Source organism: Sceloporus occidentalis, unplaced genomic scaffold (genome assembly GCF_023333645.1).
Source record: "Sceloporus occidentalis isolate IW3139 unplaced genomic scaffold, rSceOcc1.0.p SCAF_10, whole genome shotgun sequence".
Classification (NCBI taxonomy): Eukaryota; Metazoa; Chordata; class Lepidosauria; order Squamata; family Phrynosomatidae; genus Sceloporus; species Sceloporus occidentalis.
The window spans coordinates 20,876,365-20,901,105 of NW_028316990.1; the positions used below are offsets into that span (position 1 = coordinate 20,876,365).

At 42.0% G+C, this 24,741-nt stretch overlaps 1 protein-coding gene across 1 annotated transcript in view; it reads right to left on the bottom strand.

Moving 5' to 3' along the window:
- LOC149306094 (xaa-Pro dipeptidase-like) overlaps positions 1 to 9,353 on the bottom strand; it is a 75,662-nt gene extending 66,309 nt beyond the window's left edge. Inside the window, exons 1-3 of the mRNA XM_089476813.1 lie at positions 9,323 to 9,353; positions 4,261 to 4,444; positions 2,957 to 3,084 (exon numbers count right to left, since the gene is read on the bottom strand). Coding sequence (XP_089332939.1) covers positions 2,957 to 3,084; positions 4,261 to 4,444; positions 9,323 to 9,339 — 329 coding nt within the window. The 5' untranslated portion in view covers positions 9,340 to 9,353. The remainder of the gene's footprint in view (positions 1 to 2,956; positions 3,085 to 4,260; positions 4,445 to 9,322) is intronic.
- Positions 9,354 to 24,741: the final 15,388 nt, after the last annotated feature.

Sequence of the window (24,741 nt, forward strand, 5' to 3'; positions counted from 1 at the left end):
CCTTCGGACAAAACCAAAGAGACACTAAACTATTTGTTTACTTTATTGATCTACTAGCTGCACAGCCTGCTTTTCTTCCAAGAGCAGTATTCAAGGAGACTGGCAGGAGCCCTGAGTAAATTGCACAATGAAAACAAAACAAAAAAGCAAAATCAAACATTAAAACAGAATTAAATGGAAGCTACCATTTGAAAAATGCCATATAGCAACATGTCATCACATTGTGTCCTCAAGCAGCACATTGTCTAACATATTCCCCCTTCTAGAAATAATCGCACCTCAAGCTCTGGGTGCAAGTCTTGTATGCTGCTCCTAGGAAAAAAGGCCTTTAGAAAGATCCACCCACGCTTTTTTGCCAAATAAATAAATTTCTTGAAGGGGAACATCAAACGTGGTGCTAAACATGGTGATGCTCAAAATGGAGGATGTTCTTCTTGGGCAGAAGGTTGAAATGTAGTATGTGTCCTGGAAAAGAAAGATGTCTGGTCACTCTGTCCAAAACCCATCTGCCTGGTGGCCCTTGTAGGGTGTATAGCAAATTCAATACACAACTCCACATGCAAAATCAAGATTGTATAGCACAAACAAATAGAATGGATATTGTCCACAGAGAGATTTCTGCTATGCTTTGGTTGGGGGGGGGGGGGGGGGGGGGAGAGACTTTTTAAGTGCAAAGCAGGAATCAAAAGAGCGGCACTGCTTTGCTAACACAGGTGTGCCTCCTCCTTGCAGAACAAAATAGTTTTAAGACAATAATCCTGCCCACGCTGTGATAAAAAACCTTCCCTGCCATATGGTCTCTCCAACACACTTTGCCATGTGGGAACGGCTGCAACCGAAACCACGGTCTGGAATTAGCATTAAAGGAAGAGTAATCGCCTCTGTTAGACGCCGCAACCCAATCTGAGAAACAGACCAAAAAAAATATTAAATTAGAAATGGTTCCAAATTCTTTTTTTGGTGGGCGGAGAGAGAAAGAAAACACAGCACAGAGGCCAAAAAATGTATAACTTGTTAGGCACAGTGTGCATATAATTACCATTCAGAGAGAATGAATGACGATCAACACAAATACAAAGCTCCCAAAGTGCTGAAGATAATTTTGTTACAGAGGTAACATAGAAAATGTAAGGTATTGTGGAAGGGAGGGAAGAGAATGAATAAGACCAAAGGCATGAAGAGGGAGCTAAGACATCAAGGACCAAGGTTCAAATCCACACCAAGTCACACTCTCTCAGCCTCAAAGGAACACAATGGTGCCAAACCTCCCCTGAAGAAATCTGGCCATGATTTGGAGTTGGCTAATTCAATTTGCCAACCACATTTCATCTTCCCACACAGAAAGTTAAGTATCAAAGGTTTTCTCCCTTCAGAGCAAGATGACAACAACTTTCACACATTTTGGGGTGATGTTTCCTATTTTAGGACAACTTTAACACAGAACAAAATTACATCAGACTTTATTGCTTCTGACTCATAGGCAGTTTATGAAGAACTACAGTCCTGAGATTCTTTTCATGAGAGCTCCTGTCAGGCAAGGTTGATTCTCCCTTATCTGAAATGCTTGGGGCCAGAAATGGTTTGGATTTGAGGGTGTTTCTCCCCAGATTTTGGGATATTTGTGTGTACGTCATGCGATATCTTGGAAATGAGACTCAAGTCTAAACATGAAATTCATGTATATTTCATATACACATAGCTAGAAGGTTATTTTACACATATTTTTAATAATTTTGTGCATGAAACAAAGTTTGTGTACACTGAACTATTAAGAAAGCAAAAGTGACACTATCGGCCAATTTTGCATTTTGGAGTATTTCAGATTTTGGAATTCTGTGTAAGGGAGACTCAATCTTTATTCTCATCCGAAGCCTTTTAAGTTTTTTTCCATGGATGCACAAGTGAAATTTACTACTTTTATCCACATTTCCCATTTAAGCAAGTCCATTTGCAATTCTGAAAACTTTCCTTCTAACAAACATGCTACCACTCCCAGTTGTGCATCACCTAATGCTCTCCAACTGGTCTATTTGTTATTATTTTCTGTGTTGAAGATTTTAAAGATCCGAAACGACAACTGAGTTGAGCATACCCACAAAATCAGAAGTGCTTGAGTTTGCTTAATGGTTTATGTTATGAGAATATTCAGGAGAATTGCTCTTTCAGTTGCCATTTAATGTCTTCACATTTGCACACAATTCTTTTCACCCTCCAACCCTAACTGCTACTAAAATACATATATATAAGGCAATGGTCCTTCTGATTGTTTTACCCTGCTGCTTAAAATTTTGGCAAGTATACCATTTGTCATCATTACCACTGTTTTTGCAAATTTGTCAAGTATTCAATATTAATTTACTCCACTGCAAAGGAAGATGGCCAGATTTGCCAGAGGAGGTCCCTTACATTAATACTGGCTACGTAGCATAGTGGTTTAAGTGTTGGGCTATGACTCTGGAGACCAGGGTTTGATTCCCAGCTCAGACATGAACCCATTGGGTGACCTTAGGCAAGTCACACTCTCTCAAGCTCTGGGGAAGGCAATGGCAAACCTTCTCTGAACAAATCTAGCGAAGAAAAACCCAGGATGGGTTCGCCTTACGGTCACCATAAGTTGGAAATGACTTGAAGGCACAGAACAACTTCCAACTACACCATGAGAGAACAGGATTGTAAAGAACTACACCTGATGGACAGCCACCTGCCAGTCCTCACCATCCACCAATTGACCTGCCAAAGCAGAGAATTCAAACCGAATGATTGCTTGCTTCACTTTTTTCTTAATCAGTCATTAAGCTACAAGTTTTCACCAGTATTCACTTTTTAACTCACAGTGTAATCTGCCTTGAGTTAAGATATGAAAAAGAGGAAAGACAGGCCAAAAAGGGAAGGATATGCCATAAACAGAAGAACAGAAAAAGTGTCTATATTAGCAGAAAAGAACAAAATCGCTTACTTTCCCATCCAAACGGCATAGCTTTCTGGAAGTCTCGGGATGAACAAGATAGCGTTTCCACTGTCAACCTCAATGGCTCCGTAGCAGTCTGCCTCAGTCACTCCAAAAGTCCAATGGAAGTAGGATTCCTGGGAACAAGGAATTAAAGAACAGTTCACTGTTCTGATCCACTGCCCTTTCAAAATTCTTCTTTTAGGGAAATAAAAAGAGAGCCATTTGAAAAGGCACAAAACTGAATCGAGAGCAGTGCTAACATGTGGCTAGGCGGCCCAGAGGATTTCACATAGGAGCAGGTACACCTTGGCCTTCCTGGTGCTTTTGCTTACAATTCTCATCAGTCCCATTCATTAAGCAACATGGGAGTTGTAGTGCTATGTAGTGCAGAGTGCTATAGACACTATGGACTGTCAAAAAGACAAACCAAGGGGTCTTATAGAAAATAAAACCTGAACTCTCCGTAGAAACTAAAATGATTGAACTATCATACTTTGGACATATCATGAGAGGTGATAACACCTGGTAAATGGATGAAAGCAGTAAAAGAGTTGTATAGTTATTATAGTTACTACAATAAATTTATTTTTATTCATTTTATAATAGCCCCTGAAGAAGGCCAATTTGTGACAAGGCCGAAACGCGTTGGGCTGTTCAAGATAGTAAAGTTTTTGGACCATGAATAGCACATGGGACTTTGTTGCCTTTATCTTTTCCCCAATAATTGAGGTACCTAGAGAAAGCCCCTCTAGACTACAGAGTTCAGGGGGAAAGTCATGTTTGCTTGTAGTGCTCAAAACACAACTATTGTGTTAACTAGAGAAACTGTTTCTCCACTTTGCTGGAATCTCCAAAGGCTGACTAAGACACACAATTAGTCTACAATAACGCTCTCTTAACAGCACAAGAGTCATACTGGAGGTCCATAAGATGAGAGAGAGGAATGCCCTCTTTCAGAACTAAATCCCAAATGTACTCTAAAAACAACATTTAGCTTCAATATGTTACGCACAAGCTGCAAGGGCAAAACTCACACGCTCGAGACAGACTTATTTTTATGATCTGATAATGCTGCATTTGCTATTTGATGGTGTGATACAATTCCTTACAAAATGCAGAGGTGTACCCAGTCTGAGAAAGCGTTTCCCAATTCACAGAGCTGGTGGAAAGCAGCCAGATACTAATGCAAACAAAATAAAATAAAGGGTCTCATCAAAGCAAGCAATCTAGAATGCTCCTAAGAAAGACAAAGAGCAGAGCCTCAATTTCAGAAAAAGATAAGGCTGGGGTCTGTGCGTGCCAAAGCTCACCTGGCGGAAGATAATGCCTGTATCGGTGCAGTATCGGTTAGTTTGCTCCCCACCTTGCAAGAGGACAATAGATTTCTTTGGCACGTCCTTGTGGGCTCTCAGGCGGTCACAGAGGCGAGTTCGGTTTAAGGCAAACAGGGCCGCCGGGACCCTCAGAGTTTCATTTCCCAGCCAGAAGGATGGCCTAGGAAGAGAGGAATAAATTAATCAGCATTTGTATTCGAAAGAGGGTTTGCACCCCAATCAAGGTTTGATACACGAATGTCCACGTTTTCTTACTTTGGATCGCTTTTCCCAGCTGTGACAACAAGGAAGGTTCCAGAAAACTGGGGTGATCGCTTCCATCCACAGCCTCACCCTCACCCAGGCAGAGAGTTTGCCCTCGATTTTGGGTGCAGAATTCACACAGCACACAAAGCAGCCATTTTATGATGCAAGAAGTTTTATAAATGGCACTCACTTTCGCCCTTTTGCCATCTATAGGGTTTGTTTTTTAAAAAGAGGAAGGAATCATGAGACCTTCCAGATGTTTGTGGACTGCAATTCCCAGCATTCCTCACCATTTGCTAAGAAAGTTAGGTCTGTTAGGACTCGCAGTCCACAACTTCTGGAGCACCACATGATCCCTTCCAATGGTTTAAACAAACAAAATATTAAATGGCTGGATAAGGATTTACCCAACAAACCCATTACATCTGTATTACTTATAAACCTTTGGTCAATAAGGAGGTTTGAAAACTACCCAAAGCAAACCTCCTATCTCATATTGCCTGACATTGGAGCACACTGCCTCAAAGGTTGTGTGACACTCCTTCACTGAAGGTTTCTAAACAGAGCTTTGATGGCCATCTTTTAAGAGTATTCTAGCTGTATATTTCTGCATTGTATGGAATTGGATTAGATGGCTCTTGAGGACCCTTCCATTTTGTGACTGTATGTCCTTTCTGGCTCTGGGTGTTTGGATCCTGTAGAATGAAAGCCTTGATTCTGTGCCCAAAACCCCTCCTAGGATCAGATTTTAAATCCCACAATACACTGCCAACCCTGACTAGCATCAGAAAATATCACCCATTACAGAAATCCTTGCAAGGAGTTTTTAAAAATCTAACTCAATGAAGGTTAAGGATGGGTCAGAGAACAAATTCAACACACATACTCCCAATTACCGTGCTTTTTCCACTCCCACGTAAGACAGGGAAAGGGAATTCCATTAGCCAAGATGTTTGACTAATGCATCCAATTAGTGGTGTGTAAAACTGGTAATGAAAGTATGCATGTAGCCTGGGTTCCCTCTTCCAAGGAGTAAACTGCAAGCACAAGACTAATCTCTTTCTCTCCCCATTCCTCAAATTAGAAAGAAAGGAATGCACACAACTAAAAGTGTACACCTTTGGAAAATGCATATAAATACACTTTAGTTGACAGGGGAAATACATAAAAGTTGCATAGCTTAAAGGAAAATATATTCAGATGTACATTAGAAAAAATATGTACAGAAATGTGTGCCATCCCGGACAATCAAGTTACTACAAGTTGAATCTCCCTTATCTGGAATTCCAAAATCCTCTAAAAACCCAAACTTTTTTCATAGGTGGCTGAGACAGTGTTACCTTCGCTTTCTGATGGTTCAGTATACTCAAACTTTGTTTCGTGCACAAAACTGTTAACAACATTGTGCATAAAATTACCTTCAGGCTATGTGTATAAGATGTAAATGAAACATGTATGAATTTTATGTTTAGACTCCATCTCCAAGATTGTATGTATGTATGTATGTATGTGTGTGTGCGCAAATATTCCAAGATCCAAAAAAAATCTGAAATACAAATTGTTTCTAGTCCCAAGCATTTTGGATAGGGGAGACTCAAAATGTATCTGTATATGGATCTTCAACGGGATGATAACTGGAAACTATCTGTTCCTAGCGATTCCCAAACTTTGGTTCTCTAGTGTTTTGGACTTCAACTCCCAGAAGCCCCAGCCAACTTAGTCAACAGTTAGGAATTCTGAGAGCTCAAGTCCAAAACATCTGGAGGACCCAAGTTTGGGAACGACAGTGTTACTGAAATACAGATGGGAGGAAGTACATGGAGATGTGTCCATTCATCTTTATGTTCAGCCAACGAACCACCCACGTTGTCAAATCTTGCTTGTTTTGGGACGGCTTGCAGAAAAGGGTTGTTTCAGTAAATGAAGCAGATCAAGTCCAAAGTAAACTGCCCTGGAAGACAACAACATTACTCTACTATGCTGTTGCTAAGACGGATCGGGGAGAGGGAAGCAGATACCAACCCACATTAACCCGGGCCATGCAATGCTCCCTCATGTATTAATTATTATATGACTTTCTTGGAAAACCTGCAAGGCTAGAAAAATAACCTTTGCTTTATGGCTAACAAAGAGCAAGCTGCGGAGCCACTTCGGCATCAGAAGTCCAAAACGCACATTTCATGCGGCTGACGTGGCATAAAGAAGCTATTAATCTATAGCACTTGGGGACAAATTCTACAAAGCCAAAAGGTCAGACTTCTTCAATATGCCAAGACAACTACTATAAAGCCCCTGGTCAGCAACCCATTTGCAACCGCAACAAACAACATCTCTGCCCAGCAACCACAGCACCAAGCCAAAGGGCACCATAAACCTTTTCTGCCTTGCAATATGTGTGTGTGTGTGTGTGTCTATGTGACTTAAAATCACCTTATGGCAATGCAGTGAATTTTATAGGGTTTTTTAAACATGGTATACTTATTTGGAGGAGCATAACCCAGAAGCATGAGGCCAACACAATAAAGACCCTAGATCATGTCATGAACCAATATAATGCCTTTAAGTAGAGGGACATAGCCAACCTTTGAAGTGTGGCTTCAAGGGCAACATCTGGCCCTCAAGACTATTCTCTATCTCTTTTTGCAGCAGCAATGCAACTAGTGACCCAAATCTTGCTGTAACTGTAATATTATAATTAAGAAGCTGTTGTTGTTGTTATTAATTTATTTATATCACACCCTTTCCCCAAAACTGGGACTCAGGGTAGGTCACAACATTTAAAAAAAAACCCAGTACAATTGTAAGCATACAAAATCATTACACTAAAATAGAATTAATTACAATATTAAAAGAAGTTACTGTATATACTTGTGTTTAAGTCTAGAAATTTAGGTCCAAAAATTGACCCCCCAAAAACTGAGTCGACTTATCCACAGGTCAATGCAAGTACTGTATTTTAATGCATATATATATATATATATATATATATATATATATGGTGAAAGACCAGAGTTTAATCTGCCCTGGAAGCACTGGCCCTCTTCTACTCTCTCATCCACCCAGACTTTAGCATGAGCACAAATAGTTATGTCTGCTGGAATTTTGTAAGTTCTTTGGCATTGTTTTCGTTTACTTTGTCCTTTACATCCTTGATTGCATGTACTTATATTTTACCCTCGACTTATCCATGGGTCATATCAAAATCCAGAAGCCCTCGACGTATATATGAAGTCGACTTATAGTCAAGTATATACAGTATTTAACGTCATTGTTTTTGGAAACGTCCGTATCTATTATTAAGTTTGCTCTGATCTGTATAGTAAACAGTCTGCATCCCATGTTAGACGAGAAGCAAGGGATACAAATGGAATAATCAAATTGTGCCCCTTTTTGGAAACCTTTTAACATCTGCTTTACTTCTGCTGGTAAACAAAGGCCACTCTGACTTTTGACAACCTCATGATAGGCTTTCCTTGGCCAAATTTCTTCAGAGGGCTTTGGCACTGCCTTCCCCTGAGGCTGCTGAGGTTACTCAGTGAATTTCCACTGGGATTCGAACCATGGACTCCCAGAATGTTAGTCTCAACGCTCCAACCCATAACCACACGCAGTGTACAAACATGGCAACCCTGCGATAAGGTATCTCCCCCTGCAAAAGATCCATTCAGCAAAGTTTATCATTGCCTTTCTTTGAGGCCGCGAGAGTCCAGCTTGGCCAAGGCCATGACTGAGCCAAAGAGATGTTCACACTTCATCAATAGGATCGACTCAAAATGGAGTCACACCACAACAAGGGCCCTTTAACCCCTTTGAAAACCAGTTTATTATGTAGTGTGAGGGAGGCCCATAACGCTTGGTAAGGCAGACAGAGAAAGAGCCAATGTAGTGATTTTAATGTTGGACTATGACTCTGGAGACCAGGGTTTGAATCCCTGCGCAACCATACAAACCCACTGAGTGTCCTTGGGGAGTCACACAGCCTCAGAGATTGGGGACTACAACTCCCAGAATCAAATGATGTCCAAGCTGGTTGGGGGATTCTGGCAGGTGGAGTCCCCTCCATGCAACTTTTTCAAGTTCTGACTCTTTACGGCAGTGATTCCCAAACTTTGGTCCTCTCAGTGTTTGAGACTTGGACTCCCAAGAGTCTGGAATTCTGGGAAATGAAGTCCAAAACTCTTGGAGGAAAAAGTTTGGAATGTGTTGTCATTGGATCCTTTCAAGTCATTCCCAACTGATGGAGACTCTAAGGCAGTGGTTTCCAAACTCTGGTCCTCCAAATACAACTCCCAGAGGCCCCAGCCACCTTGGTGTGGGGATTCTGGGAGCTGAAATCCAAACCACTTGGAAGGACAGAGTTTGGAGAAAGGCAAGCCTATCTATCCTGGGGTTGTTCTTGTTGTCGTGGCAATACTGTATTTTGTTCAGAGGAGACTGTTTTGCCATGGCCTTCCCCTGAGGCTTAGAGAGTGTGACTTATTGCCCAAGGGTCTCACCCATTATTATATTGTTATTATTATGCTGGTTATTATGGCTGAGCTGGGAACCCAAAACCCTGGTCTCCAGAGCAACCCTTGCCTCAAATGCGGCGAGTGAAACCCAACTGTGAACCCCAACACACGGGTCAACGTGTGAATGGCCTGCCAAGTGGAAAAAAGGCCTCTTCTCCCTAAAACCTGGACAGGGAGACTGTGAGGAGGGCTGCGATGGCGGCCCCGGGGCTCCCTGCCTCCGCTTTCCCCGCTCCAGCCTCCCTCAGTCCCCTGAGAAGAGCTCCAGTGCTACTCCTTACCCTGCAGGTGCAGCCATCTTGCCTCCTCTGCGTCCCAACAGTCATGTGACCTCCGCGACCGGCGCCGGCCGCTTAAGTAGGAAAGGGGGCGTGGCTACATGTGGGCGTGGCGTGGCAACACTTGGCTTCTCCGGCAGCTTGAGAAGGGAGGGGCGTGGTTCCATATGGGCGTGGCCAGGCCGATCTTCTCCCCCTCCCCCTGCTGAAGGGGGCGGGGTCAAGTTCTTTTCTTTCACTGTCCCTTTGCAAAGCTGCGTCTGCACTGCAGGAATAACCCAGTTTGATACCGCTTTAACTTCCTTGGCTCAAAAATGCTATGGAATCCTGGGATTTTTTTCCTATTGTTTCTTGAGCTCTCCTTTAGCCTTTCCTGTCAGTGAGCTGTAGTTTGACCGCACCACCACCAAACTACAAATCCCCAAATGCACATTTTGTGTTGTCTGTTTTTGCATTGTAATGTGCTCTGTGTGTCTTTGTGTATTTAATGACAGCCAGCATGGTGCAGTGGTTTGAATGTTGGACTATGACTCTATAGAGACCAGGGTTCGAAACCCGCCTTGGCCATACAAACCCATTGGAAGACCATGGACAAGAAGCCACACTCTCTCAGCCTCAGAGGATAACAATGGCAAACCCCCTTTGAAGAAACCTTGCCAAGAAAACCCTATGATAGGGTTGCCATACATTGGAAATTTACCCAACATCTGTTTGTTTGTTGTTGTTTTTTATACCATTTATTTTAAATTAAAAAGCATCAGGGGGGAAAAAACCAAGTAGAAATCTTTATTAATATTTTTTAATTGAATTTTGCTAACAAAAACTGGAAATTAGAGAAAATACCTACTGCCATGGATGAACGGTGTTAGGAAAGGTTATGGAATTAAAAGAGACGGAGGAACGTAGCAGTTTAGATTAATAAAAAGAATAAATTAAATCGGAAACTTTAGTTACTAAAGTATTATTGGATTGTGTGTGAATAATATTGGGCCTAGGGTTTCAGCACTTGGGAGTTGTAGTATTGATGCAAAGCATTACAGTCGTGTACCTTTGAGAGACTTCAGGTGCAACACAGTTTACATCTGAAAACAATGAGAGTTTGGGTAAAATTCCGTCCAGAAACAGTAGAAGAAGGGTTTTCTTAAATGGAAAAACAGCTTGTTCTAGAAGAGAGGGAACAAATGGCACATATGTGTCCCTTTTCTGAAAAAACAAGACGTATGTCATGCTGTTATTCCTAGATATTGTTGAAAAGTGCATCCTGAATTTTGAATTATTGGGTTTATTGTAAGCTGAAGTGTGTTATTTGTGTCAAGTGAGGACAATGTGTATGTTGAAATGGCTAAAAAAAACAAACAAACCTGGAGGTAGCCGTCTTGCTTTAGTACCTGAACTGGTGATATCTGAAAGATTTGGCTTTGCTATGGACTTTGCTACTTGAATTGATACCTGAAAGTATTTGCATCGCTACCTGAATTGATACCAGAAAGATTGTTTCTTAACTGTAATTCAACACTCAGACAACTTCCTCTTCGCTTTGACCTGTAAGATTGTTATTTGCAAATCCATCCGTCATTGAGATAACAGCCTCATTATGAAGATTTAACACAATATGGCTTATCATTGTGAGAAATGTATTCTGTTATTCTGTCATCTGCTGGATGTTTCTGCAGAAGGACTTTGAATGTTATTGAGTGAGTTTGTTGCACCTAATATTTGTATGGGTAATGTTGGTTTTCACAGTGAGACACACAGTGTTGCTGTAAAATACAATTTTAGTACCATGTCCAAGTGGTGGCTTCTTTTGTTGGGATATATAGTACTTGGCGATATATAGCACCGAGGTACTTTGTTGGTTTCTCCATTTCATTTTTGGCATTTGTTTGTGGAAACCCTCTTGCTGTAGTTGATCAAATGGCTCTCAATGTTAGGAAGTCCTTCCTAATATTTAGGTGGGATCTGTGCCTTGCATTCATTGGTCCGCATCTTAGTCTCTGGAGCATCAGAAATCAAGCTTGCTCCCTCCTCAATGTGGAGTCCCTTCAAATATGTGAACAGGGCTATTATTTATATCACCCCTTAACCATCTCTTCTCCAGCTAAACATCCCCAGCTCCCTATGTCTCTCCTCATAGGGCTTTATGGTTTCCAGACCCTTCACTATTTTGGTCGCCATTCTCTGGACACACTCCAAGCCAAATCAATGGCTTTGTGGACCGCCACCAATGGTCCACATAGACCACCATTTTGTGTAGTGCTGCGCCATCGGACGAATCATAAACAGAACCTGAAAGCAACGGTGTCAGCATAAAAAGGGGGAAGGAAAAGAGAGGAAGGAAATCCATTTTAATACAAACTTCTAAAGAGAAAATAAAATGTTTTATTTTTAACGCACAACATATTATGTACAGTACATGGCAACAACAAAACCTCCGTTTGCTGAGTTTGTCGTGTGAAGAAGTGGTTGAATCACTTGCCAAAGTTTACAGAAGTGCTCCTTCCTCTAAAAGATCTTGCTGGTTACGCAGAAATTCATCTGTTTCCAGAGATGGGGTTTCAGTCAGCAACGAAAACATTGCACTACATTTGAAACCACAACGTTGTGCTTTTTCTTTGCAATGGCCAACCCTTTAGGACTTGGCAATACTTTCTTAGTTGTTTATGTTTAATTTTTTTAAAGTGTGGCAGGTTAGGAATCAGTGTGTGTGTGTGTGTGTGTGTGTACACACACACACACACACACACATACAAACACACACATATATATATAATGTTGTGAGCCACCTTGGGTCCCGACTTGGGCGAAAGGTGGGATGATAATAATAATAATAATAATAGTTTGTACTTTGCGGGGAATTTCTGTCACTGGCAACACCTGTGAGCATCTTCTCATATGAGGTTTTAAATCGGATTATGCCCAAATGTGTCTACAGTGTGAATGTAACCCATTGTTATAATCATCATTATATTTATTTGTACTCCAAGATTTGTTTTACTCTCCTGATGAAATGGCACATATGTGTTCCTTTTCTGAAAAAACAAGATGTATCTCATGCTGTTATTTCTAGATACTGAGCAGAATTTGGATGGCCATCTTTCAGAGATGCTTTAACTGTGCATTCCCACATGGCAGAGGGTTGGACTAGATAGATGCCCTTTGTGGTTCCTCGCAACTATATACACACACACACACACACACACACACAATATCCCTGATTCCTAACCTATGTTTGTGGGTTAAGCTTTGCCTCAGAAGCTTATTTCTGGCCTCAGTTGCCAGTTTCTGAAGGCGACTTCAGTTACCTCAGTTTCCTGCCAAAACCAACTGCCACTTTCTCTCATTAATTGTTGAATTTTACCCTTAATCCCTTTTAAAGGGGGGGGAGAGATATGTTTATATTGAGGTATTTTAATCTTTGTACGCCGCTTTGATTGTCGCGACAAAAAGCGGGATGGATATAAAAGTTTTATTTATTTATTTATTTATTTATTTATTTATTATTATTTATTCCTCCACAAATGATCCAGTCAGACCGAAGGAGGGATCAGAGAGGGCTAGGAAAAGGATTTCCCAGGGGCAGGGAGTCTTCTCCGTCTGCCCCACCGTCCCCTAGTTTTGGAGTTTCCGTCACCCCCCTAAATTTGGCCAAAGCGTTTAGCTACTGCGCTTGCCTTTTTGAAAAACAAGAGGCAAAGCTGGAACTGAAGGTGCGGCAGCCATTTTGTTTAAGGGCAGCAGCAAGGCTAAAGAGGAAAGGCCTGCTGTTTCTGTTAATGTTAACCAATATGCCTCTAGTAAAACAAAGGAAAGTTGACTTGTCCCAACATATTTGCCAGGGTTAGGGGCACAAGACCCCGTGAATGTGGGAAAAACCACAATGTCGGTAGCGAAGGGTTCTGGAATGAGGGTCTTTTTGCACGGTTGCATGCATTAGGAGGCTTTCTGTCCAGTTTTCTTGCCCAAATCACTATGTCCTTCTTTCCTAATGGAGGTTGAAGGGGTGGCTGCAAAAACGGTGTCCAGGGTCCACATCTGGCCCACAGACTCCACTTTCCCCACCAATATTTGGGTCCAAAAGATAATACTTTAGAGGGTGATCGTAACTCCTTTCTGCAAGTGCATTGAGCAAGCAACCCTTGCTTTTGGCCTCTTCATCATGAAGCAATTTTGCACTAAATGCATCCCGTCACATTGATTTTGGGCATCTTGAACTATGATTGAGCTTCTCCCGATGCCTAAATTATTATAAGTGACAAGGAAGAGAAAGTAGCACTCCAGCCTTCTTATTATTTACTCGCTTTTTTTCGGCTTCAGAAATCAAAATGCGTCCACTCCGCCTGAGATTTGAGTGTCTCCAAGATGGATTCTTGCCGCATCGATTGTTTTGATTATGAATGCTTGTTTCTGCTGCTTATGTTTACTCTTTATATGTATAAGTTACTGCCCGAGATGAGGCCTTATATATCAGCGTACTTCGTAAATGATTTTTCCAGGGTTGCTCAGAATATTGTATGAGAGGAGTATTAACTACTCTGGAGATGATACTAATGTTCCCCTTGCACCGCCGCTTGGCTTTAGGAAATCATTCTCATATGAATTATGGCACACTATACTCCTGAAGTAGCGGAGGAGAAGAGGGCCTTCAATGATTTCCTATAACTCTGCAGAAGTTGAAATAGCTTTTGCAGTGGATGGGGGTTCGTAGTTTACGGCGCTTGTTGACTCTCCGTAAATACGTCAGAAGAGGCAACGTTGATGGAGGGCTGACTACTCCAAGCGCCGGACCTATTTTTGGAGGATATTTAGGAAATAGCACGTTGGCCAGCTCCTTTTGCAATGGATTCACTGCCCCCTTGCTATGGAAGCCACCCATTGCCACAGCTTGCAAGGTTTAGACGGACGGTTGCTTTCTATTAGCCGCCTGACTCTATAAAAACCATGGGAAATTACTTTTTAAAAAGCAATTCATGGCCGTGACTTACTGCAACATTTGAACAGGAACCATAACTCGCCATTAGTCACTGCAGGGTTGAAAAGGTAATTTTCAAGTAACACGTTGGGCTTGTTGCCTTCCTAAGGGATCTTGTAGCACCTTTGGGATTTAACTGTGCAAAACAAGCTGAAGAATACGCTTTCATAGGCTTGGTCTACTTCCTCAGGTGCATGATGGAGTGAACTAGTGCCCAGGAAGGACCTTTGTAACCAGATACAAACAAAAATCCGTCAGTGATACCTTTATTGGCCAACTGAAATGTACAATATATTTGTTGCTAGGAAGAGGCCTGTGACCTCACTAGAAGGGAGACATATTGGACTGCAAAAGAGGGGTCCCTGTTGAGATGCAAATGGACTTTAAATGTCCTGGACTTTGCAAATCTCCCTATTGCCACATGTCTGCAAAAGATATCTTACCCAGCATACCATCTTTACTAAGGACAGAAACAACATAATGCAGGCATCTGACCAACATCTCCAATTGCTTTTGGCTTGTAACCTCTTGCCTGATGAACAAGAAGCCTGTGGAGCTTCAAAAGCTTGCAACAAGTATATTGTGCATTTCGGTTGGTCAATAAAAGGTATCACTGATGGATTCTTGTTTGCATTTGTTAAATGGCCAACACAGCCACCTCTGAATTGTTTCTTTGTATGAATAGCTATGGACATGCAAAACTTGTGGGTCTAGTGAGGAGGTGACCAGTTTGATATTAATGATGGCCATTGAGGGACAAAGGCAGGAGGAAAGATGTTGCCTAAGGCTAAGATGGGCAGATGACCAGATGGATGGAGGAGGGATTCTGTAACATGGTGTGTGCAGGATGGCAACCAGAAAAAGATTCCAGCTCAACATTAGGAGGAACTTCCTGACAGTAAGGGTTGTTTGACAGTGGAACACACTCCTTCCTTGGAGTGTAGTGGAGTCTCCTTCTTTGGAGGTCTTTAAGCAGAGGCTGGATGGCCATCTGTCACGGATGCTTTGATTGTGATTTCCTGCATGGCACAGGGTTGGGCTGGATGGCCCTTGTGCTCTCTTCCAACTGTACGATTCTATGATTCTATGAAATAAGTTGTGATAAACTGGCCAAGAGCATCCAGTGTTATAATCCAGTGCCCAGTGTGCCAGGAATCCAGTATCTTTGTTGTTGTGAAAGAAGTAGTCATAGAAGTTTTGAAAGACTCAGGCTTGTTCCTCTGATGCATGGAGTGAACTGATGACCTTTGTATGGAGTTTATCACATGGGAAGCAAAGCGCCCAAATCCTGTGATATTCCCGGATTTAATATCCCGCAAAAGTGGGCTTGTTTTCAGACAATGCCCCCCCCCCCCGATGTTACCATTAACCCGGACTTAACCCATGATTAATGCACCTTGTTACTTTCGGGATTTGGGAGTGCTCCAGTTGTGTATCCTTTGCATCTCCATTGGATCTCTTTAAACAGCCGGGCATCTATTGGGAGTGCTCCAGTTGTGTATTCTTGCATGGCAGGAAAGGGTTGGAATAGATGTCCTTGGGATCCCTTCCAATAACTCTTATGATTCTTTGCGGACGGCTACGCAAGGGCTCCTTTTCTCAGGTCCGACTGTCACGTATCTTGAACACAACTTCTCATTAATGTAACTTGAACACCTAATCCTCTTTTCATCTGCTGGAAAATTTGGACCCAGCTGCCTCCCAACTTCAATTTAGGAACAAAGTGGCAAGCAACTGCCCATAAGGCAGTCTAATCATATTTCGCATTTTTCCTGACTGGGGCGGCCATTCCGCTGCGCTCCAAAGCAATTACGCTTCCCGCTCTCTCTCTCCCTGGAGACAGGCCCTAATGCTGCGAAGGAGGAGGAAAGAAGGGACAAAACATCTGGTGGAAGGCACACGGGGACTAAACAACACCTGGCTGGGTCAGAAAATTCAATTTTGTCCCCACCCCCCAGCAAATTTCCTTAGATAACATTCATTCCCCATGCTAAAATACGGCAATTGCTCTATCCCAAAGTGAGCAACAAATACCTTCATTGTCTTCTGTTTTGCAAAGGGGACACAGTTTGTCAGGTACTACCATATATGTGTGTGTGTGTGTGTGTGTATTCATGCGCATATATGCATGTGTGTGCATTAAGAGATCTGTAGACACAGTGATTCTTCCAGTCACAGGAGTTTATCACATGGGGCGAATAGTTCCAAAATCCCCTAGATAAATGAAAGTTAAATCCGGTAATATCTGCAAAAGCAGGATTGTTTTCAGATGAGTTTCCCCCATCATTGCCATTTATCCTGCATTTAACCCATTAATTAAAGTGTGGGATTTGCAGGTTAAATTCAGGATAATGGTGATGTGAGGGACATCGTCTGAAAATAATCAATGTTCCCAGATTAATTCCCATTTATCCATGGGTTCCGCGCACTTTGCCTCCCATGTGATAAACTCCAAAGAGTTGGAAGGGCCATCCATTGCAACCCTTTCTGCCATGCAGGAACTCACAGTCAAAGCATCCCCAACAGATCAGATGGCCATCCAACCTCTCTTTGGAAAAACCTCCCAAGAAGGAGATCCAGCCAGATCGCCCATTCTTCATTCCTGTTGCTGGTTGCTGTTACTTGTTCTTACTCTGTGTAACATTGAGCCTTTGGGCTCAGTTGGAAAACCGTAGCAGCAATACTGTGTCTGTAATTTCCGTCCACATATCCTCCAAGAAGTAATGAATTGTGTTTAATCCTAATAAATGTCTCTTTCCTTTAATGGGTGTGATATGCAGCTGGCATTTGGGCTGCCATGAGCAGCAGCCAAACCAATTCTTGGTACGTCGCCGCTGTATTAAGTTATATTGGCAGTTATATTAAGCCAAGTCAGAAGAGAGTCTTCCGATGCACGGTGCACCTTGGGGCAGAGAGGAAACCTGTCACTTTGCTTCCTTGGAGTCAGTGGGACAGGCTAGTTGGGCATACGGTTACTTCAATAGGAATTAAGCATGATTTGGGGGAGATTTTGATGGAGTGTTGCTAGAGGAGGATTCCTCATAGCAAGCCATTTTCCTCTGGAGCACTTCTCAAAATGGCGACAGGATATTGTGGCGTGTCATTTTGCTATTTGGAGAGGGACTGCCTGCAGAGGAAAATGGAGTCATTGGCAGGTAGTAGAGAGGAGTTGTGAGGTGTGAGGATATTTTCCATTTCTGCATGGCAAACTACCCCAAACTAGGAGGCTTTTGAAGAACCCCCTTTTTTATGAGTTCGATCGAGATTTGCATGCCTTTGTTGCCTTTGTAAGAAAGTGGAAGGTGCAGTTCTGAGAATAATGATAATGATAATGATAATAAATAAATAAATAAATAAATATCAATTATGCCCCACCTCTCCAGTGAGATCAAGAAAATGCAGACAGATTCTTTTACCTTCTGATTTATGGGCATTTTTCAATTTAAAATAGTCACATTCTCCTTTTCATCTCCACAAATGGTGAACAGTAAAACCACAGTGAAGGAACACATGGGTTTTTGCATGCAAGAAGTAAACGCACATCTCTCTGTGGGATTGCAATGCCCATGAGCATGCATGCCCTGTAACAACACGCTTTACTGTGTTTGATGGTGTCAGATTTATTACGGATCCGCTCATGCCATGAATTCAGCCCTGGCCCTTGGACCACTGGTCTGGAAAATGGGACGGAGAGACCTTGAGGATTTAAAAGTTGCTCTCGACGCAGCAGAACAGGAGCATTTCGAGGCAGAAGGAAGGACAGATGTGAGCGGAGTTATGCGGACCAGAACTGGGATTGAGGGTATATCACTGCCTCCGCATAAGAGTTCTTCTGTTTTTACATTAGTTATGATATGATATATCCCACCTTTCTCCTGACCTGGGGCCCAAGGGGAGTTGCACCCAAGTTAAAACTGGACAGACCCAAAAAACTTGATGAGAAAAGTATATATATTAAAGAGCCAATTAAACTATCAGATTAAAATGCCGTTAAGTTTAAAAAATGCAAAACCATTTGGAAACATAACAACGTAGATAAAAATACAGTAATAATGAATTTATTTATAGCTCGCCTCTTCCAGAAGGATCGAGGCAGGTTACAACCATAAAATACAACATAACAAATATACATAAATAAAAATGTACATGATCCCTTACTCCTCCTTAATTAATGAACATAGTGACAGAATGATAAAATACAATTAAATTAATAAAACAGACATAATTAAAATGAGGTGTCATGGGGCAGGCAGGGCAAACTATAGCAATATTACGGGACAGTCAGGCAGGGATAATAAAAAAGTATCCCCCCCAAAAAAATCAATGTTGATTAAATGCTTGTTTCAATAATTAAATAATTTTAATTAAAGTCACAAGTGCCTAATATAGCTTCTACAGTGCTTTGACAGAACACAGTTTGGCGCTGCAATTGTGTTTTAGGATGCATACATACATGTGAGCAAATCAATCTATCTATCTATTTATCTATCTATATCTATATAGGTCTATCTTTTAAAAATGTGTTTTATTCTTTTAATAACTATCTGTTTTAATATTGTAGTCATTTAATTCCTTTTTAATTGTAATTTTTTTCTATGTTTTTAATTGCACTGGGTTTTTTTAATGTCGTGAAGCCGCTCTTGAGTCCCAGTTATGAGGAAAGAGCGGGATACAAATAAATATGATGATGATGATGATGATGATGATGATGATGATGATGTTGATGATGATGATGATAGACCTTGCTAAAACAGAAATCGACACGAAGAAGCATAGAAAATGTTATTGATCTCATCCAGTTCAACTGGAAACATTAAAAGGGCAAAGTCAGAGAGCAGGAAACTTTTAATGAAAGGCACAAAAGCCTGAAAAGAACCCCAAAAATGCTTTGACCGTCTGCTTGCATATATTGGTGCTGCGGCTATCTTTTGACTTTTTGGGCACAAATCGGGCCTGAAAACAAACAAAACAAGAGGCTGACACAGAAAAAGCAATGCAATGATATAGTTTGTTCATGGAAAAAAGAATAAGCCAACAAAAGACAGCCGTTTCATAGAAAAGGGTGTTTGCACTAGCAATTTTTGTCTATTATTATGATTATTATTCTGGGAAGGCAACCCTCTGCCCCTGCATTCATTCATTCTTTCTTTCTTTCTTTCTTTCTTTCTTTTGTCACGGCAAACTGGGAATGAGGTGCTAAACTCGGAATAAAAACTCCATCTATTTGTAAAGCCAGAATTCCTGTCCAAAAAGCCCCCAGGTATTCATGGTCCGGATGTATGAACTTTTGAACTGTATTTTTTTTTTTTTTTGCAGTTGCCGTTATGTATTTATAGATATATATATAAATGAGACGTGTGGTAGTTTGGAGAGAGCAACATTTCCCAATTGCAGATGAGATCAAATTGCAACCGATCAACTCCCTTCGCTTGCAAGTCTGGAGGGGTGAGGATTGATTATGATGTTCTGGGACTAATACTCCGCAATTGCAGATAAATGAAGAGTTTTCAAGTCTCAGAGCAAGCGAAGGAGCAGCTATTATATGAAAAGCTGGGGCAACCTTCTTCCCAGGAAGATGAATGAGGATCACAATGGGGATGTTCACCAGCCTGCATTCAGAAATGAAAAAAAATGCAAACAAGATCAAGGCTTACCAGAAGGGATGGTAAATAAAGACAAAACGCCACAGCAATTTTGCTGAAAGCCATTGGCGAAAAATGTCACGGCCGCTAAAGGAACAAGATTGTTTCCAAGGTGAAAGAGGAACCGAATAGGACCGGAGAAAGGTGCATAGACCCCAGAAAACATAGGTTATCATTTTCTCTTCATTGCAAGGCTGCAAGTGTGAAAGTCTAAGCAAAAGTTTCTAGGTTTTCAGAGAGCTATATATATATATATATATATATATATATATATATATATAATCTTACAACGCAATACGTTTGCTGGTCTTTACACTGTTGAACACTTGTTTTCGAGGCAGTGTCCTATGCTGTGCCTTGGATATTAGAGCCTAAGGTTGCAATCCTCTACAAACTTTGCTTAGGTGCGAACTCAATTCAGTTTATTGGGTCTTGCTTCCAAGTAAGAGAAGAGATGCATTTTCTGTCATTAGAAATCTTAATGAAATGGTCTGGAGCTATTTCTATAAACCTGGAGTAAGACTCATCACGACTAAGGATCACATGAAAGTCAGCGTAGTATAACGGACTGAGCGTTGGACTGGGATTTGAATCCCAGCTCGGCCATCTAAACCCCTGGGTGACCAAGGGCAAGTCACACTCTCTCAGCCTCAGACGATGGCAAGGGCAACCTCCTTCTGAAGAAACTTCCCAAGAAAACCCTCAAATAGGTTCACCGTAGGATCCCCATACGTTGGGAAGGACTTGAAGGCAGGCAACAACAGCTACCTAGCACTACTACTAGGACTTAAGTTTGCAATCCTCTACACACTTTACTTAATTGTGAGCCCAACTAAACTTATTAGATCTTTGGGGATGACCAAGACAGCATTGCTAGAAGGACAGAGTTGGACATTCCTGGTTTAACTGCTGGAGGCATTGAGAACTGTCCAATGTGCTGAAACATCATCCCAACGTTTTCCTCCCCTTTCCCTGCTTCTGTCCAGGGTCCGTTGGTGTCTTCCATGTCAATGGGGCAATAAATCCACCCCAGGTTTTTAGTTATTAAATCATTTCCTCTTATCCAAGTCTTCCTTCCCCTCCAATGAAGGCTGTCTTTAGCCATGACTGCGCCACGCACGGCAGCCCAAAAGCTGTATAAAAACGGCAGTCGGAAGACTTTCCTCCCTTAATTGAAACCTGTCCCAGCTCCCCCGTTCAGGTGTAAATGCTTTCGCTACAGAGTTGGCTGAGCATGAAATAACATATAGAGATACAGAGTGCGAATCAGCCGTGTCTTGGAGAGACTAAATCCAATTGCTAGTTTGCAACAAGAGAAGGCCAATTCAGTTACATAAATGTTGGTTCTAGGCTGCATCAATAGAAGTGTAGTGTCTAGATCGAGGAAAGTCATAGTGCTACTCTGTTCTGCTTTGCTCAGGCCTCTCTTGGAATAATACTGTGTCCAGTTCTGGGCAAAACAATTCAAAAAGGATGTTGAGAAGCTGGAAAGGGTCCAAAAGTGGGAGACCAAAATGGTGAAGGGCCTGGAAGCCATGCTTTATGAGGAAAGATGTTTATTCTGGAGAAGAGATGGTTAAGAGGTGATATAATAAGCCCTGTTTAAATATTTGAAGGGATGTCATATTGAGGAGAGAGCAAGCTTGTTTTCTGCTGCTCCAGAGAATGGGACACAATGGAGCAATGGATGCAAGCAACAGGAAAAGAAAGAGACATGTTGGATTCCAAAAGAAGCATCTTCTTCCAGTTGCAAATAGACATTAAATTTCCTTGACTTTGAGAATGTCGCACTGACCGCATGGCCAAAGCCCTCCCTACCATCTGAGCTAAGACTAGAAACAGCAAAAATGGAGACCTATGACTAACATCTTCAATTTTTCCCTCCTGTTTGCCTGATGAAGAAGAAGCCAGTGTGACTCCTATGGCTTGCAACATGTAACTGTGCATTTGGGTTTTCCCCATAAAGGTATTGTTGTTTGGATTTTCTATACGGCCAACGCAGCTACTCCTGGACATTTACAGCAAAAGAGATTTACTCCATGTGGAGATTTACTCCACATGAAGTAAATGTCAGATCTTGGCCATTGTTTTGGAGTTTCCAACTCTGAAGTGGGATTTTGTCCTTGCATGGATTTTAGCGATTCGTTGTGTTTGTTTCTCCCGAAATGTGCTTCTGAATAAGTTACCCATGACAACAACCCACCATAGAGAGGGCATTATCCTTCATGGAGGAGAAGGGGAGCATAGAAATATTCACACAATGGAAAGACTTTTCAAACGTTGGAGGGGGAAGAAACAAGAAAACAAAGCATCCAGTTCTGCAGCATAAAGGATAACCTTGCCATCTTTGCCCTGCATAGTGAAATCCCCTCTGCTAAAGTGCCTTTCCATTTGTCCTATAAATAAATCATCGCAGACTCGAATCCAATAAGAAGAAGAAGGAAGAAGGGAGGGTGGCTCAAAGAAGGAAAGAAGAGAAACAGTATTGATTGTTGGGATGGGTGAAAATGGGGAAGAGGTTGCATTCCTAGCCCTCGGCTTTGTGGCCTGGCAGCATCAGCGAGGCAAGGGATCTGGTGCGAATCACTCAGTGGACACACAAAGGTCATGTTTTGCACAGTGGCGGCTTGTGGCTTCCATGACAGTGGCGGACGGAGACTGAATCCACTCCAGGCTTTTAGTCCAAGCTTTAAACAAACCATCATTGTGGAAGTAGGTTTCCAAAAGAAGTGTATATGTGTGCTAACAGCTCTTATGTTGACCTCTACTTATGGAGACCCTATGAATCAGACATCTGCTGGGAACCCTTTCATCAACAGCCCTGCTTCGGTCTTATGAACCCAAGGCTGTGACTACTTCGCTTTATGAAATGCACAGATATAGGATGGGGGCACCTCTGGCTTGACAACAGTACATGCGAAAGGGATCTAGGAGTCCTAGTGGACCACAAGTTGAACATATTCTATTCTATGAATTCCATTCTATGAATTCTATGAGTCCACAGTGTGACGCGGCAGCTAAAAAGGCCAAGGCCGATTCTAGGCTGCATCATAGAAGTATAGTGTCTGGATCGAGGGAAGTCATAGTGCCACTCTATTCTGCTTTGGTCAGGCCCCACCTGGAATAATCCTGTGTCCAGTTTTGGGCTCCACAATTCAAACAGGATGTTGAGAAACTGGAGCGTGTCCAGAGGAAGACAACCAAAATGACTAAGGGTCTGGAAACCGTGAAGCCCTATGAGAAGAGACTTAGGGAGCTGGGTATGTTCAGCCTGGAGAAGAGATGGTTAATAGGTGATACAATAGCCTTGTTTAAATATTTGATAGGATATCCTATTGAGGATGAAGCAAGTTTTTCTCCTGATGCTTCAGAGACTAGGATGTGGAGCAATGGATGCAAGCTACAGGAAAAAAAGAGATTCCACCTAAACATTGGGAAGAACATCCTGACAGTCAGAGCTAGTTGGCAATGGAAGACACTGCCTTGGAGTATAGTGGAGTCTTCTTCCTTGGAGGTCTTTAAACAGAGGCTGGATGGCCATTGGTCGGGGGTGATTTGATTGAGAGTTCCTGCATGGCAGAATGGGGTTGGAATGGATGTCCCTTGTGGTTTCTTCCAACTCTATGCTTCTATGATTCTATCATCTATCCACCGGTAATGTGGTCTTCCTCTCTTCCTAGCACCTTCCACTTTGTTGCTGTTGACTGCATAACAGCATGCAGCCATGGCAGTTAAAGTGGAGTCAAACTGGATTACCTCTGCAGAGCAGACGCGACCCAGCAGGATTCTGGTTACTGAAATCAAAGGAAAGTGAGGAGAGGCTATCAGCTTAGATGAAGTTGATCTGGGATCGCAGTTTTGCTTCCAATGAGAAATGACAGTTTCCTGGACAGTTTGAACCACAGCTGCAAAAGAGAAATGGATAAAACCTCTTGCCATTGCCTGTGACATCGGCCGGCCGATAATTAAAGCAGGTGGGAAACCGAACAAAGAAGGAGATCAAGGTACAAGCAACAGAGAACAAGGAACAAAACACCCGGGAAGATTTATTTTTAAACAAATCAAATGTGTGTGTGTGTGTGACATTGTTGTTTTGATTCTTGTTTTGAAAAAAGAAAACTGTTCACTCCAAATGACCTGCAATGGATATAAATTGAACCAGACAGTTTAGGAATAAAATGTAATACAAATGACATGTGTCTGGCAAAACCGGGGATAAAATGGAGACGTTTTAACGCAAACCTATCTAAACAATTTACAGCATCCAAGCTGCAAATGTAAGCAATCGGGGAGGAAATGTTCGCTTTGCGTGCCGCACATTGGAATGAGCCGCAGCGGATCTGTGGCTTGCATGCTTTTCATGAAATTATCCAGTGCCGTGGCTCCATCTTCTAATAGCGGGAGATACACGCCTGCACATATTGATAGTTGATTTTACCAGTTTCTGCGTTTCCTTATGAAATATGCAACACTTTTCTGGGCATCACGTGCCTTAAACTGAGGAGTGATCAGATTGCATGCAAAGGGATATGCCATGCTAAAGGTGAGTTTAATGTCGAAAATGGCCAGCTCTTCCTCTATAGTCTTTGCAATGTTCCTATAAGGATGGCCAATAATTTCAATTCCTTCACATCTTGAATCAGTTATTCTTCTAATACCTTCCCTCCTACAGTATACACTCATCCCTCCATATTTGCGGCTTTGATATTTGCGGATTTGGTTATTCACAGGTTTGATTCATATGTTCTCTCTAGGAATATCTAGGTCCTCTGGTGCAACTCTATGACCAACTTTAACTCAAAGTTGTAATG